The sequence below is a fragment of the Melanostigma gelatinosum genome (assembly GCF_949748355.1).
Source record: "Melanostigma gelatinosum genome assembly, chromosome: 23".
NCBI lineage: Eukaryota > Metazoa > Chordata > Actinopteri > Perciformes > Zoarcidae > Melanostigma > Melanostigma gelatinosum.
This window is the reverse complement of record NC_136656.1, coordinates 12595271-12619393: the sequence shown is the minus strand read 5'-3', so window position 1 is coordinate 12619393 and position 24123 is coordinate 12595271. Positions and strand designations below refer to the sequence as shown.

Below are 24123 nucleotides of genomic sequence, written 5' to 3'. Positions count from 1 at the left end.
TTGCAACCAGTAAGCGAAAGTGATATTTGGACTGTGGAAGATTGATGTCGAGAAGCCGTATTTTGTCAGAATGTAGCCCTGCCCTAAAGCATACTCTGCTTTATGGTCTATTTGAGTCTAAATGGACCATCATTTACTAAATGAACATCATGCTGTATTGAAGACTTGAAACTAGAGATTGAGACCATAAACTCATGTCTACAATGTTATTAAATCAAGAGAGAAGTAGAGTCATTTTGTCATAGACTTCTATACAATCAGACTTCTTTTTGCGACCAGAGGAGGCGCCCCCTGATGGCCAGTAGAGAGAATGCAAGTTTAAGGCACTTCAGCATTGGCTTCACTCTTTGGTTGACGCCTGGTCTACAGTTCAAAATCACGACTCCCATCATCTGGAAAACGCACTGATCAACATGTGTCTCGTTTGTTTGACTCATACTCAAAGAAAATTGGAAGATGACAACGTGTTGCATGATGTCACAGTGAGGTTGAGACCGAATCTGTCAACCCGTACTGTAACCTGAGACTCAGCACAGAGGTGCTGGAATAGTATAGTAGATATTCTATGCAACCTGTAATAAACATTTAACTTCAAAGTCGTGAGAGGCTAAATAAAAGTCCCTGGCCCTATCTTACACAAGCGCATGTACACACACACAGATTTATTGAAGGGTTCTGACTGTTTCATAACACACATAATAATAAATATACCTAACCAATGCATATAAATGCCTCTGCACTTACAGGACGGATACAGCCTACCTGTACCCATGAGTGCATGCGCATATGGGGCCACAACACTCAACTATGCGTGTGCAGCTAAGCATAGAAACGAACATGCAAATCCACACAAGGAACAAAAGCCTTTGAGCAGCCTCAGCACAAATGCACACCACATTCTTCTTCCATTTCCTGAGCTGAGGCAGAGTGCATCCACAGTTCAGCCTCCCTCCTCCAACCGCCGCCATCACACGGACGACGACTGTCGCATTAGTCAGCTGCTTACTGGACGGTATGTGGCAACGCACTGTGTCCAAATCGGCCACTGACCCACAGAAAATGAAGTCTGCGGTGGACATCTTCAAGACTACACTGGAAAGTTTAAAGCAGTGCACTGAAGTCCGGATGGGTAACTTCCAATATAAATTGTATTGGGCTTATACAATAAGGATACACATGATGTTTCACCTGCAACCTCCATCTCTCCTTAAGAAGAAAGAACAGAGAGTATCATGACTACGGTAGATCAGGTTTGCCCTGACACAGCTTCTTCCGGAGGTGAAACCAACAATGTCGCCACAAAAGCACCGTGACAGATCCCCATGGCAACAGGACTCTGTTTGGTGTTTGTTGTTCTGAAACAAGACTCAGTTGCAGACATGACTCCTACCAGCAGACCTGAGTTTGGTGCTGGGACTGACTCAACCCGGCAGTGAGATTAGTGAGGGTCCCAGTGTGAGGGATTCATGGTGCGTTACAGGGCTGATGTTAAAGAGATGAAATGTAAAATCTTTATTTCCATCTCAAAACCCATTCAGCTTTTCTTCCTTTAAAACAAAATACGACATATGCATACATAAGCTATTACCAACCACTTTCAACAAATCCTTATCACGCTACATTTTAAGCCCGCCCACTTTTTAGCGCTCCAATAAAAAGCAACGGATTTGATTTAGATCCTTCTTGTACACAGATTATTCCGCTTCACAGTACAGATGCTAACTTTCATTTCACTGATAAAGTACAAACATGTCCATCCTGGACAAACCGTGTACTTGATCATAATAATATTAATGTATTCATTTTCAGAATTTGAACCCTTTAAATGTTGGTTTACATAATGCCACTCTTGTTTTTCATGAAAAATAAACAGAGCTTTAATTATTCTATATGCTAATAGGGGGATTTTAGGATATGTCAATGATTAGCAACAACATTGATTTTGATGCATTTTTATTTTTTGTGCAGGAAACCATAACAATAGCATGTTATTTGCCAAACATGAATAAATTACTCGATCTGCAGTAAAACGTACATTTTACAAGACAGGGCTCTAGATTGAATGTCTGATATAATAGAATGTATAGTTTAAAGCTGTAGCGGACGTGGGATCACAAACTGTGGTTTTAAATGGTTTTGATTGGGGCCGTTTTTGTCCTTACGGGTCTTTATTTGGACGACGCAGTTTATTATAGATTGAAAATAGGAGCAGAGGTTGAACTTCCAAAATTAACACACTATAAAAAAACACCCAAAATGTATGCCAATACGAGAACAATGCTGTTTCTTTATTGGTGATGTTTTAGCTTTAGCACAATATCATGCATGTAGCCATCAACTGCACTTGTGAGACCCCTTTCACAAGATTCTCGCTTTTCAAAATGAGTCAGCTGAAAATGTTAAAAAGTCAACTGGATACAGTTTGTTCAACCACCCCATGGAGCTAACGTTAGCTAGCGAGCTAGACCTAAATCTGCCGGCTAGTTGTCACTTTAGCTGGCAAAATAAAGAGTCACCAGCTAGAAATGAGAAGGACCCTATTGTTTAAAAGTATACTAACAATGTCCAGTGGTAAATCTGCACTTATTATCATTAAGTTGTAAAGGTGTCGTTTGAAAAAGCAAAGCTTGACTGGCGTAGCAACAGAAACTAAAGGAAGACTTAGGTAAACGTTGGATTCATCTACAGCACCTGGCATACAGAGAGCAAAAGCCTGGACAGGGTCAACGTCCTGCTCAAGGACATTTGAGAGGACATGTGGCCGTTGCTGAGCACACAGAACAGGTAGAGGCCGTAACCTTTCCTCTTCCTCGAACCACTCAGCCCCGTCACCGTAACATGCCAGATGCAAAAGTCTGCTCCACAGAGCCGCTCTCTGCCCCGTCACTCTGCACCTCGCTTAATTATGTTTTCTCCATAATTCATCGCTCAGCGCGTTTTTCTCATTGTAAGCAGTCGTTCCTCACCCCCTCCGATCCCCGGCAGATACATCAGTGTGTGAGTATGAGGCAGCTAGAGGTGGCTGAACAGATCTTATTTTATAAAATATCTGCATAAAAAAAAAATTAACCGCTGACCAAAAGTCCAAATTTCTGTGAAATTGAAATATCAGCTTTTAAATAGCCACATCGGTTCAACCTAAGCCTCCTCTATGCTCTCTCTACCTTCCTCCCTCCCCCCCCCCTCCCTGCGCTGCACCCGTAGGCGAAAGGGAGAATTCCACCAGGGCGGGGGCTTTCCCCAGGAAGAACGGGCGCTTTGTCCCCTGAGGGACGAGGCCATAGGCTGACAGACAGTCTGGCTGCCTGTGCCCAGGCAGCCAGTGAGTGAGAGAGTGAGAGAGAGAGAGAGAGATAGGGCATAATCACAGTGCAGAGGATGAAACCCGCGCTGGAGTTTCGTCTCAGCTCGGAGGCACGCACTAAGTTCACCGGGTGTAGGAGCTCGACGGCGTCTGTGAGTTTACAGACCAGGCCACAACTGACTTAGAACTAGAGGAGGCATTTCATTCTCATGGGATGGATGTATTCACCCCGGTGTTTCCCAAACTATTCTTTTTGGGGACCCACTTTTTAAAACTTACAAACCATCACGAACAAATTCACAAGAGGCCTCGTCTATAAAATCAGGAGGAAAGAGAATTTGCACAAATGAATGTTCCCAACCATTTTTACTGCAATTACCACATCCCTTATATTAACTTGAACAGGGAAACCAGCCACTTTAAAGAGATATACATTTGATAAATCTATATACATACATGTGCACATATACATATCAATACATATACATACATACATAAACTCTATGGAAGATATTATTTGGGAATGACTGTTCTTTTAACTACAGTGACGTCATTACATTAAACCTGACACACACATGTTTGTTTTTACATCTTATCGTCCTGCATAGTGGAGTGCGTTGACACACTTAACGACTCGTGTAATGTAAGAAACTCGCCGTGCTCTGCTGTTGATCAGGTTTGTCGGGTATTTGTCTTTCCGGGTTGCCAGCGTCATCTAAAATCTCCTCACTTTAATTCAATAACAAGCGTAGTGCTTTACCTGTTGGGCCGCTTCTCAAAAACCATCCCGGCGTTGCACTGGGGGTTTGTACACGAATACTTGTGCAGTATCTATATTCTGTTGCCAGGTAAAAAGGCTGTGAGGCCCTGAAAACGGTCACTTATTAACAATCCTGCGCTCGTGTGTTGAAGTTTGACCTTATTATTATTCCCTTCCAAAGTCAGACAGAGAGGCCGGTGCTGGCTTGGCGGTTGGGTTGGGAGGGAGCGCTGATGTTCTGACGATGTAAATATGGCAACTCGAACACGAGCAGGTACAAAGAGATCGATACTACGGCTCAGGAACTCAATTCAGACCCTGTTCACGTTGCTCACGCTGCAGATACATTGATAAAGACATTCCTGTGTTCATAGAAGTGTTCCTGCGGTAGAAAGACGCGATAATATCACTCGACATTCAGTCTGTGATTGTAGCGACCTCACATTAATATGAATGTGTTTCTCCTTCGAAAAGACTTCAAACGTCTGAGGGAGCGAGCTGCTTCCAAGACATGATTTCAAACAAAGGTTGAAGTTGAAACTAAGGTGGTGTGTGTGTGTGTGTGCATGTATTCAGAAAAAATAAGTATTTTATTAGAAAGTTGTCAATAAAGCAAAACTAGAATATAAACATGAGAACTATAAGTGAAAGAGGAGGGGAAAAAAGGAGCGAAAATTCACAAATACGTTGTCAGAGAAAAGTACTTCCTCGTGTCCCTAACTCAAGCACCCCATCCCCAAACCATTACAACCTGCCAGCTATAACAAAGTCAACAACTGATTGTAACATCCTTTTATCTTGGTTTCCTCCCTGACCTCAAAACAAATGTGAGCCATTTTCTCTTCCACTAACAGACGTGCATGTCGTTGCTCATGTGCACGGGAAAGGTCTTGTGATCTCTGCGGCGAGAAAGAGAACGAGGCTTCAGACCGGAGAGAGGACAACAACACACTCCGGCTGGGTTCTGGAAAGCTCTCCACTTCCTGTGCGCTCCGACCTTCCTCTGTCTGCTCTTTCTCCTCCTCCTCCTCCCCTGCAGTTGTTGTTCTGCCCCCTCACTCATCCTGCTCTAACCCCCCCCCCCCCCCCCCCCCCACACACACACACACACACACACACAGCAGATTTCATGACTAAGCGTGATGTGCAGTCATTGTGTGGGCTCATCTGATTTTGTATTAGTCTCCGCTCCCTTTCTTATTAAAACTAAGAGCAGGTCCGCATACGGATACATTTTGATGAAATATGTATTGTTACACTGGCTGCTGTCTAGAAACCTAAACCAATATAGTGCAAAGTTTGATTGGATTGCACTCAAGCTTGGATCGTGTTGTATCATTTATAATATTAATACCACAGTTTTATATTTCTGACCTGGAAGAAAGAGATATCCCGAGAAGCAACAATATTGCCGTTACCAAGTAGAAAAGGCAAACGTTTCAAAAGAAAATGAGTACCGGTACTTGAAACATTTGAAAAAGTCTAATAACTGAAAGAAGTTGAAGTGGCTGTCGATGTACCGTTCGTGAAAGAAGGTGTAATGGCAGTCACAATATGAAAGTGCAAGCACCGAGTGAAGAGCAAGTCTCACTTGTCAAAGCACTGAAAGGAGTTGTAATGTCACTTGAAGTGCGAGTGATGAAGTGAGCCAGAAGGGTGAGTTCAAGTAGAAGTCCTGAGAGGAGCTAGTGCCCGTTGAGGTGCATTTGTACTGAACGATGTCACCTGAAGTGCCGGCTTTGAAAGCAGTAGAAGTGTACAGAGGAAAATCAATGATGGCAAGCAAAGTAATTAATAATAATAATAACGCACACTGAGCACTTATTTATTACTTCCTAGTCGGTAATGTTCACTGTGATGATGGGCATTCAATTTGTTAGGGAAATACACTTATTTGCTTTCTTTCTGAGAATGAGCTGAGAAGATCGATGTCAAGCTCATGCTCTGTGCTTAACGCACTCACATGAGGACATTGTTTCTAAATCTAAATCTACCAAACTAATTAACACGTTGAGTAGTGAGCTGTAGGCCTGTTTTTTGTTCGTCAGACTGGTTGTTTCCGCTCGCTTCCAGTTTTTATGCTAAGCTAAGCACCTCTGAGTTTTCAGCAGCTCATTAATCTACTTTTGAATAAAGACAGTCGAGGAACAACGGAGCCCGGCCGCTGTCTTCCCCCCCCCCCCCTTATCACCCACCGACACTCACTGAGCCAGTAGCTGAGCTTGGCCCCTGGTGACCCCGGGCCCCCCCACGGACACGCCAATCAGCAAACTACCGCTGAAGATGCAGCCATGTTTATGGATGGGTTACTTCATGACGATGCATTTTTTCCGCTACACTTGAGGTTACGTCTCCTGCTGAATAAAAAAAAAAGACCTAACCGTTGCATAAATTTGCTCTTTGCGGTGGCGAGGATCAAAAGTGTTGAGCTCGTCAAGTAAAGTTTTAAAAGGACACTTTATGGGTAATTCCTTTAGGAGCCAAAATCCATCACGGCCCCTCCGATAGTGGGAACAATGCTGCGTTCAACATCATCCGGCGGCGTTTCACCGAGCTGTTTTCACCGGATCCAGCAAGTCACACCTCTGCTGAACAAAGCTAGTTTGAACCCAAAATGAACAGGTTTTGCTGCGCTTTAATTAAGATAAAGGGATGTCGAAATAACGTCCTAGCCTTAATATATACAGGTGCATGATGACATGAAGGCTGCTAGACTAAAGACAGATGTTTTCATCCCAAACAAGGGATGTATTGACATCCATTCATGGGCGATGATGGTAGTTACATGAGATGAAGGCCAGGCGTCCGACACTCGTCCGATACTTATGTATAGTATGTACTTGTATGTATTTAGTATCTTGTTATTACATAAGACAGCATCACTTCTCACTGCTGAAGTAAAGAAGATTTGACTGGAGAACTGAAGAGCAAAAGTGTAGCTTTATTCACTTCACCGCTATATTTCCATCTGTAGATAGAGAGAGAGAACACGATAAAAATCCTAATTGCGAGCTGAACTTTGTTATTGGCTCCGTTATAAACTAAACTAAACATGCTAAGTGGTAATACAGCTACCTTAACAAAACACAGGTGCATGTTCAGACTTTATCGGGTTTAAAATCCCCCCATTCCCTTCACTAAAATGTCTAAATTGCCCCCATGATTTCTGCTGCTGAACAGGGCAGTGTGTTGTGTGTGTGTGTGTGTGTGTGCGTGCGTGCGCGCAGTGGTAACAGGAGATCAGTTCACCGCACACATGCAAACATCACACAGTCAGCCGACACACACACACACAGGGATGTTTTGAGTGAGCGGCAGTGTGGAGCACTGGGGGCCCTGAATGAAAACATGCGGGTAGTGGAATGCATCGGATGTTTGTCCACTCGTGCAAAAAAGAAAAGAAAAGATGTGTTGATCTAAGATCTAACTGTGGCTTCTTCCTGAGAAAAAAAAAAAAAAAGGCCTGCGAGTTCCAGCCCAGCAAGTGCTTAGCTCGGCACTTTCCCCCACCGTTTCTAACTACAGCCGTGTGGTGATGCATCTATGAAGGCTTTGTGCACAGAGATAACCGACAGTGCGAGGACGGCAGACCGACTCAATGGGCTTTTGAGGGCTGCTGCTGATGGCGAGAGTTTTACTCCAGCTGCAGCTAAAATATATGTTGATACTTCCATAACAGGCAACTAAAAGTAGCACCGATACATATGTCGAAAGAAAAACAGACAAAGTCAGCAACATAGCGGATCATTTAGCCGCTAAAGAGCCACGTATCCATAGAGAGTAAACCAAAGCTAACAGAAGAGTGAATACTGGCCTCACATTTCATTTGCCAGGTGACCAAAACACATGACTCCAAATGAATACAAATCAGTCTCTGGATTTGCTGTATAAGCAAGTGTTTGCTGACACGTTAGCCACAGCATAACATTGATATGTCAATGTTCACGTGTTTAAAGCTGCCACCCTAGTGGCCAAAAATGGAGAAAAAAAACTGTGTGTTTAAAGTCCCAGTGAAACAGAAGTTATACCGTCAGTAGCCGAGATCTAACCTGCAGACTGAGCAGTTTACTGTGGTTTTTGTTTAGTAGTGTGTTCAGCGTGCCAAGGTGCATCACGAGACCTGTCCCCATTTGTAGATAAGACGAAGACAAAGGTTAGAAAGATAATGTGGCTCGCAGTTCACACTCAGCCAGTGTGAGCCGATGAGAGTGAAAACTAAATGATTTTGATGAATAAAAACAGCAGCATTGTGAACAAGATTCAGTGTGTCCTGCAGAAATAGACTGCTTTAGAGTGGTAAAGCTTCTGAAATCTCATTTACAGAACCACCAGATGCTAAAAACACTAGTCTGCTAAAAGAACAGAGAATGACTGAGTGCATAAGTCCCCAGACTCTGATCCCCATATCCATCCTCTACTCTACTCTACTCTCAGTGGAATTCCAGTTATGGCCTGTGGCTTCGACCCACCACGACACTTTCTCCAAGGATCCCATTTCATCAGCATCTTCTAAAACAGACCGAAGCGCTGCGCTGGTCATTAGCTCCAACCTTTAGCTCTTGTTTATAATGACTATCCGCCTTACTCCATCACTAACAGCTGCTCAAACGTACTAAAGTGATGCTGGTGTCGTCATATAAGAGTTATTTTTAAGAAACTACCAACCTCCCTCTTGTACCATCAATATTTTCTACTTTCTGTTAATGAACACATCTTGTTGCCCCAATGCATTGTGGTCCACTTTAGGCCACAACTGGAAACAGGTCTTGTGACAGATTTCTCCCCGTGTGACTACAGAGAGGCAAAATGCCAGCTCCTGAAAGAAGAACCTGCGTCATCATTCTGAGGAACTGACTCCACACTCTGAGGGCCACCATTGATGCTTCAGTACGCTCTGTACTGTCTGCCTAACGGCCCTATGGCCCGACTGTTAAACAGTGTCTTGGTGAGCATGTCTCCTTTAAAACGCCCTCATGTTGAGATGCTCTCACACCTGTGTGTTAAACCTGTTGGCTCCCCAAACCTAACCTAACCCCCAACCCAACCACCACAGGATATTGCCCAGTGGCACAGCAGGGCTCTGGCTCTATGGAGACATGTCGGGACAAAGATTCAGAGAAGAATTGAAAAACCAAGAGGCAGGAGAGCGATACCATCTCCCGAGACCGGGATCGTGTTTGCGTTGGCCGGCCTCACGCACTAACACTACATTGACATAACTCATCTTTCTTTTTGCGCTTCGGGAAAATTATTATTTTTTTGGTTATTTCCGGTGGAGAGGTCTTACCGGGAAAGTACCGGACACAAGGGTGAAACAAAGAGTGGGCAGGTGCTGAAGAGAACTGGGAGAGGACTAGCTGAGCAGGACTGATGGAAAAAGATGGGAGTTCTGAACGGAGCCTGGGGGAATGGTGTGCTAAAGCTGTGCTGAATGAGGATCCGTCGCTTTAAACTTGGGTGTGGAATCAAGGGAGGAAACCTAACGCTCCGAAGCAAGGTCTCAGTCTCAGAGCCTCAGTCGCTCTGCAGCAACAGAGAGGATGATCTTTTGGATACAGCCAGGGAGCGGACGGGGAGGGGAGTTATACGCTGCATCATAAGAATGATAATAACAGAGGGGAGGCTGCTGTGACATTCAGGTGGCTCTGTGTTTGGGTTGGCTAAATGTGCTGCTAAGAGCTGAGAAAAGCACTTGTTCTGCTTCAAATAGAACGCCTCATCAGCGACATCTCTCTGCAGTTTAGCTTTAATGGCAAGGTTCAGTGCCTACGTGTCTGTCCCCCGGCTGCCCCTCCCCCCCCGGATGGCGTCAAAGTCCGAAGTGTGAGCTGTGACGGCGCTGAGACCCAGAGCCTCCTCTAGAACTCCTGATCTGTGCTAGCAAAGACGCATATCTGCAGCCTTGGCCTACATTTTAGAGAGTCACATGACTGAGCTAGCATCCAAAAAAGATGTCCTGTTGTACCATTAATCTTACTTTTTAATGTAATGATCTTCAACTAGAACTCCAGAGAAAGCTGATATATTACCCCGAGACAAATGACTTGGACTGTACCAATTATGGCACAGGATCAAAAGTAGAGGGATAATCCAATTTCCCAGACGAGGGTGTTTGAGTTAATAATTCTACAGGAGTTAAAAGGGTCGCCTTTGTTCTAGATGTGGCCTTGTGGACACAGAGAGAGGCCTTTAGCAGCTGTATATGTAGCACACCATGTTCCATCACTGCCACAGGACATGTTGCCCCCCAGCAGGCCCAGTAAATACTTCTGAACCCGGTACCGCCATCAATCTACCGCTGACAGAGCGGGACCGGGTGTGATCGATGACCGGCTCGCTCTGCGACTTACTGTTGTTGGACTTGAGATCCCGATGGATGACGGGGACGATGGCCTCGCTGTGCAGGTACAGCATCCCTCTGGCGATCTGCACGGCCCAGTTGACCAGGACGTGCGGCGGGATGCGGCGCCCCGCCAGCGCCCGGCTCAGCGGACCGCCCGATGCGTACTCCATGATGAGGCACAGGTTGGGCTCCTGCAGGCAGACGCCCTTCAGGGCGATGATGTTGGGGTGCGTGAGCATGGCGAACAAACGCGCCTCCTGTCTGACGTTCTGCGCCGTCACGCTGATGTCCTCGTCCGGGTCTTGGCGGGCGGCCTTCACGGCCACCAGCCCGCCCCTCCATGTACCGCGATACACTTTTCCGAAGCCCCCGACCCCGATGACCTCCTCTAGGCTCAGCTCCCGGAAGTCAAGCACGTCGGGTTCAAACTGGCTGACCACGGCCGGGCTGAGCTCGCTGACCACGGCGCTGCCCGGCTTGAAGGAGCCGTAGTTGGACGGGAAGATGCCCACCTTGTTGTTGACCTTCCCCGCCCACCAGCCCTCGTCCCCTGATATCTCAGAGTCCAGAGACAGGACTTCCACCAGGTCACCTTTACGCAAGGTGAGCTCATCTTTGCAGGACGCCTCATAGTCGAATAAGGCCGTCCACACCGGGTTGGTGAAGTTCCCTTTTTGCGATTGATCCAAATTCTTCCAGTTGGACAGGGGGCCGCGACTGAACATGTTCTTCAGTGGCTCCATGGAGCCTCCAGCAGAAGTCTAGACCGGATCTGATTTTGCACCCCAAGGGTTTGAAAATAAAGTACAAAGGAGTACTTTATTGCGCCTCGCTCCCTTTCCTGTCTTTCTTGTTGGTTCATCAGGGACCAGCGGAATGTGTTCGAGAGCTTGACCAACAAGCGGGCTACAGAGGAGGATTCAAAGATGTCTGAACGGTGAGTGTCTCTCATTCGTCTTGACATTACATGCAAAGCTCTCTTGAAAACACAGGATCAGTTGAGAGGTCAGTTCTGTGCGACAGCGACGAGCATTTCAGAGCTCAGAAAGGCAGCACAGTCTCCATTGATGTGTGGTTTCCCAAACATGGTTGTCACTCCACCGGCCTGTATTTAAAAAGGCTGTTGAATGGCCTCATTATGGGTAAATGAGCTCTCCTCTTCACTCATTCAAAAGTGCTACCTGTTGACCTCATGCTTCGGATGACTAAAGTGTGGAGAGACAAAAATAAAACTATCCAGAGTTTGTGGTAAAATACTTTAGAGTATTCCAAATGACGGTTCCAACTACGTTCAGCTGTCCATTTGGAGTTTTTATGTATTTTTAGCCATTAAGTGCAGTGGCCACCACAAAGCAGGAAGCGCTGCGAAGCGGAGAAGAATAGCAGGAAAAGGAGCGTTCAGTCCAGCCAACCAGTGTTTTACGACAAGTTCCAGGGAAAACCAGTCCGCGTTAGCAAACCGAGAACTCCAACGACCGCGTCTGACCGCAACTGTGCGGCGCACCCGCAGGAAATCCCGCATCCCTCTGAGCGAGAGTGCCCATACTGACAAAACACGCAGGAACAGCCGACTCTGGAACAGGAAGAGCTCTCCAAACCTGCTTCACTTTCCAGAAAGAAACACGCAGTAAAAAAACAAACCCCGTTAGTTCCCTAATTGGAGTTCAGCGCGTGGTCTCGCGGTTACAGTCGGTATCCAAACAGCGCAACAACTCCATCTTAACTTATTGGAATACTCCTCATCCTCGGTCGGTGCTCACTCGTCCGGACCTCGAACCACTTCTTCGTCTGCTCACAGTCAGTACAGAGGGTGGGGTTTCTAAACTTTTTTCTCTCCCAACAGGAAAAGAGTCAGATGACAGGACGCGGTGAAGCGACACGCACTACACAGTGACATATCCGGTTGGGACTGTCAAAATAAAACTCGGTCAGAAGCGAACGTTTTAGAGACGAATGGCGGGGGGAATATTTCAGTGTTGTTGGGTGAAGTCTTCATTAGAGGGGAACAAATTGTCAATATAAAACGGTACCTTTAACAACATTGAAATATTACTGCTTTAATACTTAATTTAATTCTGATTTATGACGAAATATATCTTCAAACTTAGATAATTGTGGACACATATGTCCAACTCTGATTGGACATTATCATGTATTATCCTTAGGCGGAGAATAAATCATTAAAGACAGGTCATTAACTCTGTAATCAGTTACCAATTCACTTATCATCACCAATGTAGATTATTGGTATTTTTTGCTTTTTCCTGCAATAGAAATGATAAAAAGCAATACTGTGATTTTAAGCACAGTAAAGTATCCTATCAAGTTAAAGCGAAGTTCCAGACTCTTACTCAAAAGCCATGAGTGCAATAACAGGCTTCAATTTTACAGAATTTACAGAACATTTATTTCACTGTCTCAGTAAAAGTAAATATTTAATTTGTGGTGTTTATGGAGTAGTTATAAGGTACTTGTGTGCAACCCATGTGTGTATCATGTATTTGAGACTTTTATTTTGAATACCTTTTCCTGTGGATACTTTCCTGCTAAGTGCTAACTAACACTAACATTAACGCCGCTGCAAGGCCAGAACTCTGGAGGTGAGTCAAGCTGGCAGAAAATAACAATGCAGAGGAAGTGCTTGCAAATAAAAATAATAAAAATAACAGTAGTCAGCAATAATCATAGTATTGAAATTACCAGGATGTTGATTTTATTATGTTGTTATCGATTTAAGACGCAATTCTCATGTTTTGGGACGAAAAGGGAATATTTAATTTATTTTAATTTCCTAGTGATATTCTCTTGACCACACAGCAAAGTTTAGCATGGCTTTTATTTTGAAATACACCCTAGAAGTCTTTGTTTTAATCATGGCTGAATTAGTGTTGGTGGGAACAGGTGGCAAATGAACCTGAAAAGAAGAAATACTCAAAAACATTTAGCAAAAGGCAACACACAGTCATTAGCAAAATAATATATATATATAACTGTAACGGCACAGTAAAGTGTCCTCCTCTTGAATCAGTTCAGCTATCATGCTTTGGTGACATTCAGACCAAACACTCAAGGACAGCAGTTCATTAAAAAGTGTCCCCTTAGTCAAAGAAAAGAGGATGAAGTGCTGCTGTTAGCTTTCTGTGAGGAGGAATGTGTTGAAGATTTTCTTTTGTCTGCTGTAGATTTTAACCACGAAAGGAGTTTCAAGCCTATCCTCAAGCAACACATTTAACAGCCTTTGGCATGTGGCTGGTTTAATGTTCTTTATGCAGTGTGATGGGCTACTTAACCGAGCGAGGTGGAAAAGCTGCTTCTGAAATTTCACTCAAGTGAGTCGGATCTGCTGCTGTGCGGTTCTACTTAAGATATAAGTCAAGTAGCTCATTTAAAAGTTTTATTCCAAGGAGACTACTCTCACTTGAAGTATCACCTTCCTACTGTAAAAACACTCGAGTTCAGCAGAGTAGTTCTGCACATTCTCTGACTGAAAAATGAAACGACATTCTGTGATGCGACGATATGTTTATAAAAAGCCTACGAATGTGTCCTCCTCTGATATGACTTACTGCAGCCAACACTGCAGCCATTACAGCGCTTCCCAACAACCACAGTACTCATGGAGAGGCACAATTATGAGACGCCATCCAAGTGCTGACTCATAATTGACGGAGCGTTTCATAACTTTGATTTAGGAAATCAAAATTTGGAGGCGGCCTAACATATTTTTATTCTATGTGCGTTCCAATACTCCCATACTTCCCGTACTAACATACTATTTAGTACACCGGGAAAAGATTTAACATGTCCAAATACACAGTATGTAAATTCAGTCTGACAAAAATACCAGGATGTTCTACTACATCTGGTTGCATTTTGCAGTTTGCAAGCCAGCATGCTTTTCTGGTTATTCTGATCCAAAATCCTATGAGCAAGAGGGTCAAACTTTGATTTCGACGTTTTGGTCGTCGCCATCTTGGTTTTTAGCCATTGTCATCTCGGCTTTATGCAACCAGAGGTGACATGCCTCCTGCTTAAAGAGACAGGCGCTAAACAGACAGGGTGAATATTGGTGCTCCAGGAATATCAAATATGTGCTTAATTAAATAGTTGAACGGGGCATGTGACGGCCAATATATTCCTGGGCTCACCGTCACACAGTGGGAGAGCCACTGGCTCCATGGGAGTGGATGGGAACCAGAGGGCCACCTTTGGCCCCTCCGGCTTGCTGTGTGGAAACAGTGAGCTTCCTTCTGTTGGTCCTTTGATGGCTCCTGCTACCCTCTCTCCTTCCGTGCCCCATCGCTGCAGTTTGTTTGGACACCACCCCACCCGACACACACACACACACACACACACACACACACACACACACACACACACACACAGCTAACCCCACCCTCCTCACAGTCTGCTGAGTCAACGCCTGTGCAGGAAGGATGCAGTTGTTTTTGCAGCCCCCGGCTCAGGGTTGGGGGGGGGGGGGGGGGAAGAGTGCAAATACCAGCACTTGTCTTTCAGGTTTGCACGAGTCTTTGCCGATAAATCAACGAGAGACCCATCCACATGGAAATTTCTTTATATACTGCAAAATACAGAAAGTAAAGAACTCAATAAGTGCAAGGAGTCACAGCATCCGGCCTACAAAGGCGGAGCTCCGTTCTGTGAAATGATAGAAAGATGAAGGGGAAGCAATTTGAAATATTTCTCCTCAAAGAAAGCGCAGGGTTGAGTTTTCCTTCTAGTAAACAAAGGACTGTGTTTAACAGTGAATGCCGTTGCAGATTTGCCAGATGTGGAAAGTCCTTCAGGCTTTTCATCTCGGATACGGAGAACACATCAAGCCCAAACAAGGGTTGCGCTTTTATTATTGAAACATGAACTTTATTTTACCCATACAAAATAAAAAGAATGTTAAAAGTTTACAAGACAGTGTCAACTTCAACCGTCTATTCGGAAACATTTCATACTGAGACTGACTCATTAATGGGAGCCCCATCTCTGTTTTCAATGGATACATTTAAAACAATCTAAAAGAGGAGGGGGGGAAAAATTAAAATGTTAACGATAAATTTACTCAAAAATTGGAGGGGGGGGGCAGAATAGAAATGAGAGAGGACAAAAGGAGACAAACAACTTTAAAAACAAAGTTATGGTCCAAGAGTCACAGTATACTTCTGATGGGCAATTCAGGTTAATTTAATGGTCGTATAAAAAAAAAAAAAAAGATACAAGACCCAACTGCCAGAGCAATAACCTGTGACAGCGTGAGAAACAAACAAAGTGTACATCATGAACCTGGTGATATGGGTGACTTCATGGCGGTGGTCGTGGAGGTTTACAGTTCTCTTGATAAAAACGTGAATTAAAAATAGAAACCAATTCCCAAAAAGCTGTGGTTTAGCTAACCTACAGTAAAAATACACCTGCTTCCCTGTTTATGTTACAGCCGGACAACTGGAGAGACAAAGCCGGGAAGTACACGTCTGAACAGCAGCGTTTCACAGCCAATCAGACTCATCTCGGCTGGGAGCCTTTGTACGAGCACCACAGGCCGTATCAAGGCTCGATCGACCACTTCTTGTTTTCAAGCCGACCGTGGGCGACTCATTTGTTGACTTCATAAGTCTACTACGGAGGACTGAGGGAGAAAGAAAAGTGCCAAAAGAAAAAGCTACACGGCAACACAAACTACACCTATCCTGTCTGCGGGGGCTGGTGGCCAAAATAGTGACGACTGACTGTTTTTTATAGTCAAAATAGAACAGCTGACTCGTTAAAAAACATCCTCGTTGGATTCTCCTCTACAATAAAATAAAAACTTTTTTTTTTTAAAAGAAAAGAAAATTAAAACACATAACGTACAACCAGTTGTCTGTCTCCTGTGATGGCTCCTCCTCTTCGCTTTCGGCGTGATGAAGAGTCTTTCCCTCCTCTGCTGAAAGCAGCCGCCGCAAGAACAACTTAAGAAATCGAAAATAATGCTGGAAGAGTGTACGTGTGTGTGATTGGTGTAGGAGGAGGAGGAGGGAGCTAAGAGTCATAGTCGTCGTCATCGTCGTCGTCGTCCTCCTCGTTTTTGTGAGGCTCGGGGGCTGGGGGAGGGGGGGCGAAGTCCATGCCGCCCTGGGGCTGTGCGGGGGCCATGCTGCCCATCTGCATGTACTGGGGGGGTGCGTTTGGGCTGTGGGGGAAACAGGCAGAGGTGTAAACCAGATGTTAGGAATCAATCAAATGAAAAACACTCTCACGAGGTACTTCCCATCTAAACATGGATGAATCAATGAGGCGTCTTCTCTTTCTCAGTGAATCAAGCACTGAGTCCCAAATACACACATTCTACTTCAAAAGCAGTGTCATATATTGGCATAGCAAGTATGCCATAAAATCTACATATTTAATTTTACACTAACAGGAAAATACATCATATATGTGAAACGTATTTGTATATGTCAAACGTTTTGAGTGTTTACAAAGCTGTTCTATCATCGTTTACCATCCAGAATTGTTTTTCATTTTTCCAGGGGTGAGAAGCTCCTCCAGCATACAGACTTTCTTGCGTATACTGTATTTTGCAAAAATGTTCAGTGTGCACACGCTGTTTAGAATGTGACAGCAGTGTGGAAGTGGCATCGCTTTAGGCATCGTTTCTAGTGACAAACAGCAACCTTTATGTACAAACATTAAAATGATTGGTGAAAAAGTTAGAAAACTGAGGCCCGCTTAGACCAGCTGGACATCCTTTGGGTTAGAGTTACCAGGAAGGAGAGGTCAAAGTGCACGGGGGATGAAGGGCTAGAGCGCAACCTGTTTAAAAGTGTAACGGCTTGTGGGACAAATGAAAACGTGGATCTATCTTTCGTGAAGAAAGGGGGCAACATGGTCGATCAGATGGTATTTAAATGTGGAGGCAGTGGGGGGGGGGGGCTCTGGTCTCTGTTCAGCTAAAGTTACACTAACTCGCCTTAATACTGAATATGGATTACCAACAATCTGTTGCAACTGTACTGTAGCAGTGACTACGTTTACATCCACACTCAGATTCCACTACTATTCTATCCCGGCGTACAAAAGGGAAACATGATTTTGTTTTGACTGATTTGACATAAGAATCTCCCTAACAAGTTCAAATGGGCTCATAATATTTGAATGGTTTATTAAAATGGTTTTCCATTCTTTGAGAATAAGGGATAGTACTTACTATCTACTACTAAATCAGGCAAACATGCCTAACATTGTGCTGCTGAAGCCTTTTTGTTGATCTAACGACGTTCAATGCAGTGAGTGTTTTGTTAACGAAGACGAAACCTCAACAACCTTTTCATCCACGACTTAGAAGAAACGACGGCGAGACGGCACCGACGTCATTGAATACCAACGCTGACAATATCAAACACAACTAAGATGTGTTTACGAAATAAAAAGTAACCAAAGTTGCTCTTTTGGTTGGTGACCTTCAACCTTCTCTTCCCCTCTCTGTCTCAAACAGGTGAACCGTGGCAGAGGCCCTCAGCCCGTCTGTCCTTCTTCCTCAGTCCTGTGTGACGCATAACGCTGGAGGTGTGCGGGTCGGTTGGTTGATGAGCGCATATTTTTGCATGTCGGTCGGGCGGATTGATTGACTCTCAATCAAATAGTTCCCAGTGATTATTGAATAGTACTCTTGTTTGAAATGCCCATGCCTAGGAAGCTGCATTGTTAATCATTCAGCCTGTGTTTGCCATCAGATAATGATCATATAACATATGTAAAATAACTTCTTTGGATGCACGCGGTCTGGGTCCGTACCTGTGGAACCTGGATACAGTCTGCAGGTTTGTGCTGGACTGAGAGCCGTCCTCCTCGTCCTCGTCCGTCTCGCTGTCTTCAGAGTCATCCTGTTTCCGTCACAACAAACACACCAGTCAGCCCATCGACCTCAAACACACACACACCAATCATTGAAACTGGGTGGAGTTCAATTAGATCCTCCTGCGTGTGATGATCATTTATGTTCTTCCAAAAAAGGCATAACTACGAAGCTGTAGATAGCTACTGGTCCATGTAAACACGCCCCCACCTCTTGCTCCGACTCTGTGCCAGACAACTTCTTGTCCTTGCCTTTGGAGCCAGCTCCCCCATTCTTATGGCCAGACCCTGGTTTTCTACCCCTGGGGTCAGAAAAAGGAAAAAGAACAAAGCGTTATGTGCATCTTTCAGATAAACAGAGACGATTCTGATGTGGTCAATACTGCTGGTGAAAGGACTTCGAGCTCTTCATACTCAAAGACACAGCGTCTCCGCATGCCTCACTCCCGTAGCTGAGACTAATGTGTCTCAATATTAGGAGTGTACAAGCACTTTAAATCGAATCTGCCACTCTTTAGTGAAAAGAAGTTAATTTGTGTGTAATTATCTGCCAGGCTCTCTGCTTCAATGCAGCTGCAGTGCTTGATTTAACAGTCAATACTGCTTCTTCTTCTTCTTCTCTACAATCCTCAATAATTAGTGCAACCCTCTCTCTTTATTGGCCTTTTTTTGTCGTTGATCTACAGTCACCAAATAGAAGAAAACAGTGATAGGGTCATAATCGTTAGGATGACAAACGTATGGCTTTGGTCAACTTCTGTTGACAGCAGCAGCGGTTCCTGGAAAAGGCCAAGATAACTCTCCTTGAGTCCATATAAGGAGTTGAGTCCTGTTGAGTGATTCACTTCTTAATTGTGTGGGTGCGTGCGCTTATTACAAATGACTGCATGGATTGACAAATCAAGCGACCAACAGGATTAATGAGTCAAAATCAGCCATTTGATCCTGGACCAGCCGTGCACGTGGAACAGGACCTTGCAGATCTGACTTTCCCCGAGTCAACAAAACTTTACAGTGTTGACTGTTTGGACCCTTTAACAGTCTGTAAACAATGACGAGGTACACAAGTGTGCGCACGTAATTTGACAGCGAAGTGCAACATCTTGTCAAGCTATGCAAGCGCATTAACCAGCAAAGACGGCCAATGCAACCTAAACAAATTGACTTTCCAGATCTGTGTACGTGAGCATTTGTTTTGTCAATCAACGAGTTGAATTGCTTGTCGCTGCCAGTGTTTCGGTGTAATGTGTGACCGTGTTAACTGGTGACTCTCTTCCGTGGTTGCTCGTAGTGACGGCATCTGTTGAAAACACCAACAGAACATGAAGGTGTCCTCGTAAAAAGCCTTCAATCAATTTTAAATACATACTCGTCGCTGTTTATTGTCTACGACAACCATTTAGGTAAGTTACCACAAGCAACCACGGACGCATTTGTCTGAAAGTCACCAGTTAACACGGTCACTCGTTGCACCGAAACACCTGTTGAACTGAAACGGTCGAGATCCTGTAGCACACGAGTCCGCTGATGCAATATCGATTCTGACAACCGAACATGTTGATGCTGGAAACAGTTTTAATTCAATGTTTAAAGCTCACTAACTGGTCTGGGTGGCTGGGGCAAAACGGGTCTATACCTACATGTTGCCGTGTGCACGAGTGTGTGAGAGAGAGAGACACACACATACCTGCGTGGCACTTTTTCTCCCCCCCCCTCCGTGTGGTTCTCGTCCCCCTCGCCCTGCATGTCCGGCACCGTTGCAACCAGGTCTTTCAAGAAGTCAAACTGTTGCTCCAGCTCAATACACTGCTTTCTGTGGACACACAATCTTAGATGAGTACATTGCTTTCTCAACAGACCTGCATGCATTCTGAGTTGACGATAAAGTCTAAATGTCACACAGACAAAAAGATAAATGAGGCTATATATTCATTTTAAAAAGGAAGTGAGCATCTTTTCAGTCAAACGTGTCCAAAATCAAATCTTTAATGTGATTTCCTGTTATTATCCAGCTGCCTGATAATAATGCATGTGGTATGTCGGTCACAATGAACTGAGCAGAGGGTGTCTCCCAAAGTAGTCGAACTCCAAAGCATTGCAATAGAGAGCAGATCATTTATCAAGATACACACACACACAAATACAGAAACTTACAGATGCGATGTTGTCATCGTCTTTGCATTCCTAGACTGGGTGACTTGACAGGCCTTTGTAAGCAATGATTCCAAAAAAAGCTCCAGGGCTCTCGCTGACATCTTAAATTAAGGAAATTAGGATGTAGGAGGTCTGTGTTCTTTTTTTGAAATACTGCCCGAGAGAATAACTTGTACACAGAGTCAGGCTAGGGCTGACTAACAGTCCCCCCCCCCCCCACTATCGATTCATCTGTCATAAAAAAATTAAATAAATCGTTAGTCGAGAAAATATATCATGCAAAAGTTAAAATCTTCCAATTGGAGAAACCTCAACCAGCAAAGGTTTTGCTTGCTTTATCAAACTAAATAGTTTAAGTATTGCTACGTTAACTGACTGGTTAATCAAGGGATTGTTTCATCTCACAGTCAGAGCTTTAGCACAAGGTCCTTAGACTACATGAAAGGTGCAGTTCATATAAATTCATTTCGTGAATCCAAAGCACATACAGATGATCGAAACCTTGGTACATGCACAGAAGAGATTTTGGGCAGGAAGGATACAAATAATAACAGGTACTGCTGCAGCCACTTTGCCTATTTCTTCATCTGTCTGCATAATCTTCTTAATCCGTGCCTGTAAGGAGAAAAGGTTCAGTGGTACGTACGTTGTGTTTGTACAATGCCTGTCAATACATAGACACATATTTTATATGAAAAACAAGACTTTAAGACAGATTTATGAATCAAAACTCAACGTTCACTAACTAAATTACATGACAAGATACAGTGAACTACAACACATTTCTCAGTCGTCGCTATCATAAGACGACTTTAATAACATGCATGTTTAAAACTATTTACTACCGGCGTGTTGATGAGATATTCTACAGCGTTTGCAATGGGAATACCTCAAAAACAGATGGCCCAGATGTACAACAGTTAGCTAGTTTCACTTAGCTTGGCATGCTAAAAACAACGATAACTGGTTGACATGCTAGCTAACGTCTCACGCCTCAAATGTGCCATAGCTAACTCTGGGGTGCAAAGTAAGCTGGCCAATTTATTAAACCAACGACGTTGGTATAATGACACTAGTCCATTTTACATTTGAGTAGTAAAGGCGTGCGTTTGTCAGTTAGCTTGTTAGCACTCTGGGCAACAAAATAGGCCGAATCCCAGTTGAGCTAGCTAGACAAGTTAGCTTTCCTTCATACAGTTTGCTAACGTTGCCCAGTCTTAACACCGGTTCTGCCAAGTTTAGACTTACCGGAGGGAATCTCGCGTTGTATTTCTTCTTTTTGCTTGGCATAATTAAATCAATTAGATGGCTAACTTAAAATAAAAGGCAATATATACTGGAATATTGGTCTATATCATACATAAATCACCTCCTCCGCGCACACACTAGATAGCGATAGCTACCCTGCTAACTCGTTAGCACGTCGTCACTCGTTGCCTGGCAGGTCAGCGTAGTTCCGCAGGGTCACAGCGCCGTCATTTTTGGAGCAACTTTGTACTGAAGTCTAATGTAAAATTATGTTTTTTATTTTTGTAGCTATTAATGTAACACGGTTGCACTTCATAACTACAGAAAATGAACACTAACTAATTACGTGCTTGCATATTTGCGGTTACATATACCCGGGGAATCTGGTATATTGTCATTTAAGAGCAGCCGTTGGACGTAGGTTATCTTAATGCCGTAAATTGTAGATTAAATCTCATAAATTAACGCTGCTTAAATAAATAAACCTCTAATTTTGTCGTAATTGACAAATCTACTATACGATGCTACTTTATTTCTGTGCCGAATTGATTCATTTCCGGGGTACGTGATTCACCATTTCATTAGTCGATAGACAAGGTTATTCAGTTAAACTGTCGGGCATGTATTTGGATAGAGTTATTCATACTCTTTGATACTGAGTAACGTTATATGTGATAGTGAGGATACATTACGTGCGCTGCTGACGGTACCGCAATTGCACGAATAGACGCGCAATACAATCAAACGGCGGCTAGCTTCACCACCGCAGTCGGCTTATGCGGAAGAGCAACACAGGACAACAAACTCCAACAGCCACGGGTAGGTTAGACCTCAGCGGCCGAAGTTTGTGAACAATGTGCCATAATTCCTATTGTTACAAGGTTAGGTGTGGTCAACAGCTGGCTGTAAACAGCTAACCTCCTAATTAGTCAAGAAGACGAACATGGACGATTGGTAATATGGCTAGCCAGCTGGCTAGCTACAATTAGGCTGAAGCCTAGCAATTAAAAACTTCTTGTTTAGCCACATGCCGACTGTAGACAACACACAAACGAAATGGATAGACTTTTTGTTGTTGTAAAAGAATAGGTGATAGACAAACGTTTACGCTAGCTATTGAACAAATGTTGGTAATGTGGCAGGCTAACGTTAGTAGGTGACGTTAGTAGCGCTAGTAAACATCCGCAAACTATCCAGCTGTCCACCTTTGCCTTCATTTGGAAGTAGCGCAAACTATCAGAGAGTGCACCTGTTTTTAAACATCGAGTTTAATACATAACACCTCCCTCCTTTCTACAGGATAAGTTCCAGGACGAGTTAAATATCCCCACACTGATAGCACTATGGAGGAGGAAGGGGCCCCTGGAGATGGCGAGGTGGTGACCCCTGTTGCTGCAGAGGTGGTGACCCCTGTTGCTGCAGAGGTGGTGACCCCTTTTGCTGCAGAGACTTATGCTGCTGAGGCCATGGCTGCAGACATGGACCCCTGGATTGTGTTTGACTCAAGAAAAACTCCCAAATCCGAGTTTGATGGCTGGCTGGAGAGCAACGGGCCCTCACAAGTAAACAGATTTGGTGATGAGGAAAGTGGAGTTAGTCCTGTGGGGTGGATCGCTGTGCTGGGCCTGAACCACTGCCCCAGCACTGGGGATGTTACAGGTCTCCAGGAGAGCTGGGAGAAGCTTTTGGCCAGCGGCCGGCCTGTCAGCTTCCAGACAGTGAAGGAGCTGGCCCTGAACCACGGAGTGCTCTCGGGCAAATGGCTGATGCACTTGGACTCTGGTTTCAAGTTGGACCACGCCTGGGAGTGTGTGGCCAGAGCAGCCCTGGATGGCAAGATCTCCCTAGTTAAAGTCAGTCCCCATAATCCCAAGGGTGAGGGCAAGCAGGTCATTTGTGCCTATAACCAGAACTTCACAGACGAAAGTGAGGTCATCAGGCTGGACAACGTCATCCGGGCCACAGGAGTCAAATGCTCCCTCACATACAAGCCAGACGTGTACACATACCTGGGAATCTACCGAAACAACCGCTGGAAACTGTGTCCAACCATATATGAGAGCAAATTTGACCTCGAGCGTGTACCCCGGCGTTCCCACATTGTCAACAAAGTCACCAATCTAGAAGTAACATAAGTCTGTGAGAACAGGAGGATAGTTTTGGAGTACGGGTAAATGGAGAGGCACTTGGCAAACCCTTTCACTGACCGACAGGGTTTTAAAAGTCAGTGATTGGATTTTGATCTGAAGTTCTTCCTTTTGGCAACAAAAAAACTCACTTTTTTTTATTGATTAACTTGTAAATACAAGTTAAAGTATTTGTGTTCGTGATCTGTTCACACTTACCTGATGGAAGAAATCCTTTGTATGCTAATTTGTCATTTGTTAGACTTTATTTTTTTGGTTTGTATGAAACTATAACAGAGTTGCCAAATAAAATCTACTTTTGAAGACCATCTTAATATGTTGT

The 24123-nt window shown here is 44.3% G+C and overlaps 3 protein-coding genes across 3 annotated transcripts in view; 1 reads left to right on the top strand and 2 right to left on the bottom strand.

Annotated features, from left to right (window-relative positions):
• Window positions 1–12150, bottom strand: part of LOC306796929 (mitogen-activated protein kinase kinase kinase 11) — a 37860-nt gene extending 25710 nt beyond the window's left edge. Inside the window, exon 1 of the mRNA XM_079296017.1 lies at window positions 10415–12150. Within this exon, the coding sequence (XP_079152143.1) occupies window positions 10415–11150 (736 nt within the window). The 5' untranslated portion in view covers window positions 11151–12150. The remainder of the gene's footprint in view (window positions 1–10414) is intronic.
• A 3105-nt stretch (window positions 12151–15255) lies between these two features.
• drap1 (DR1-associated protein 1 (negative cofactor 2 alpha)) lies at window positions 15256–21797 on the bottom strand. The gene is made up of 7 exons (XM_079295722.1): window positions 21655–21797; window positions 20949–21021; window positions 20407–20500; window positions 19940–20065; window positions 18464–18554; window positions 18193–18281; window positions 15256–16588 (listed from the first exon to the last, which is right to left on the bottom strand). The coding sequence occupies exons 1-7, from the start codon at window positions 21694–21696 to the stop codon at window positions 16438–16440; spliced, it is 666 nt and encodes a 221-aa protein (XP_079151848.1). The 5' UTR covers window positions 21697–21797; the 3' UTR covers window positions 15256–16437.
• Window positions 21798–22265: 468 nt separating this feature from the next.
• cUnh11orf68 (chromosome Un C11orf68 homolog) lies at window positions 22266–24109 on the top strand. The gene is made up of 2 exons (XM_079295083.1): window positions 22266–22473; window positions 22954–24109. The coding sequence occupies exon 2, from the start codon at window positions 22998–23000 to the stop codon at window positions 23787–23789; it is 792 nt and encodes a 263-aa protein (XP_079151209.1). The 5' UTR covers window positions 22266–22473; window positions 22954–22997; the 3' UTR covers window positions 23790–24109.
• The last annotated feature ends 14 nt before the right edge of the window (window positions 24110–24123 follow it).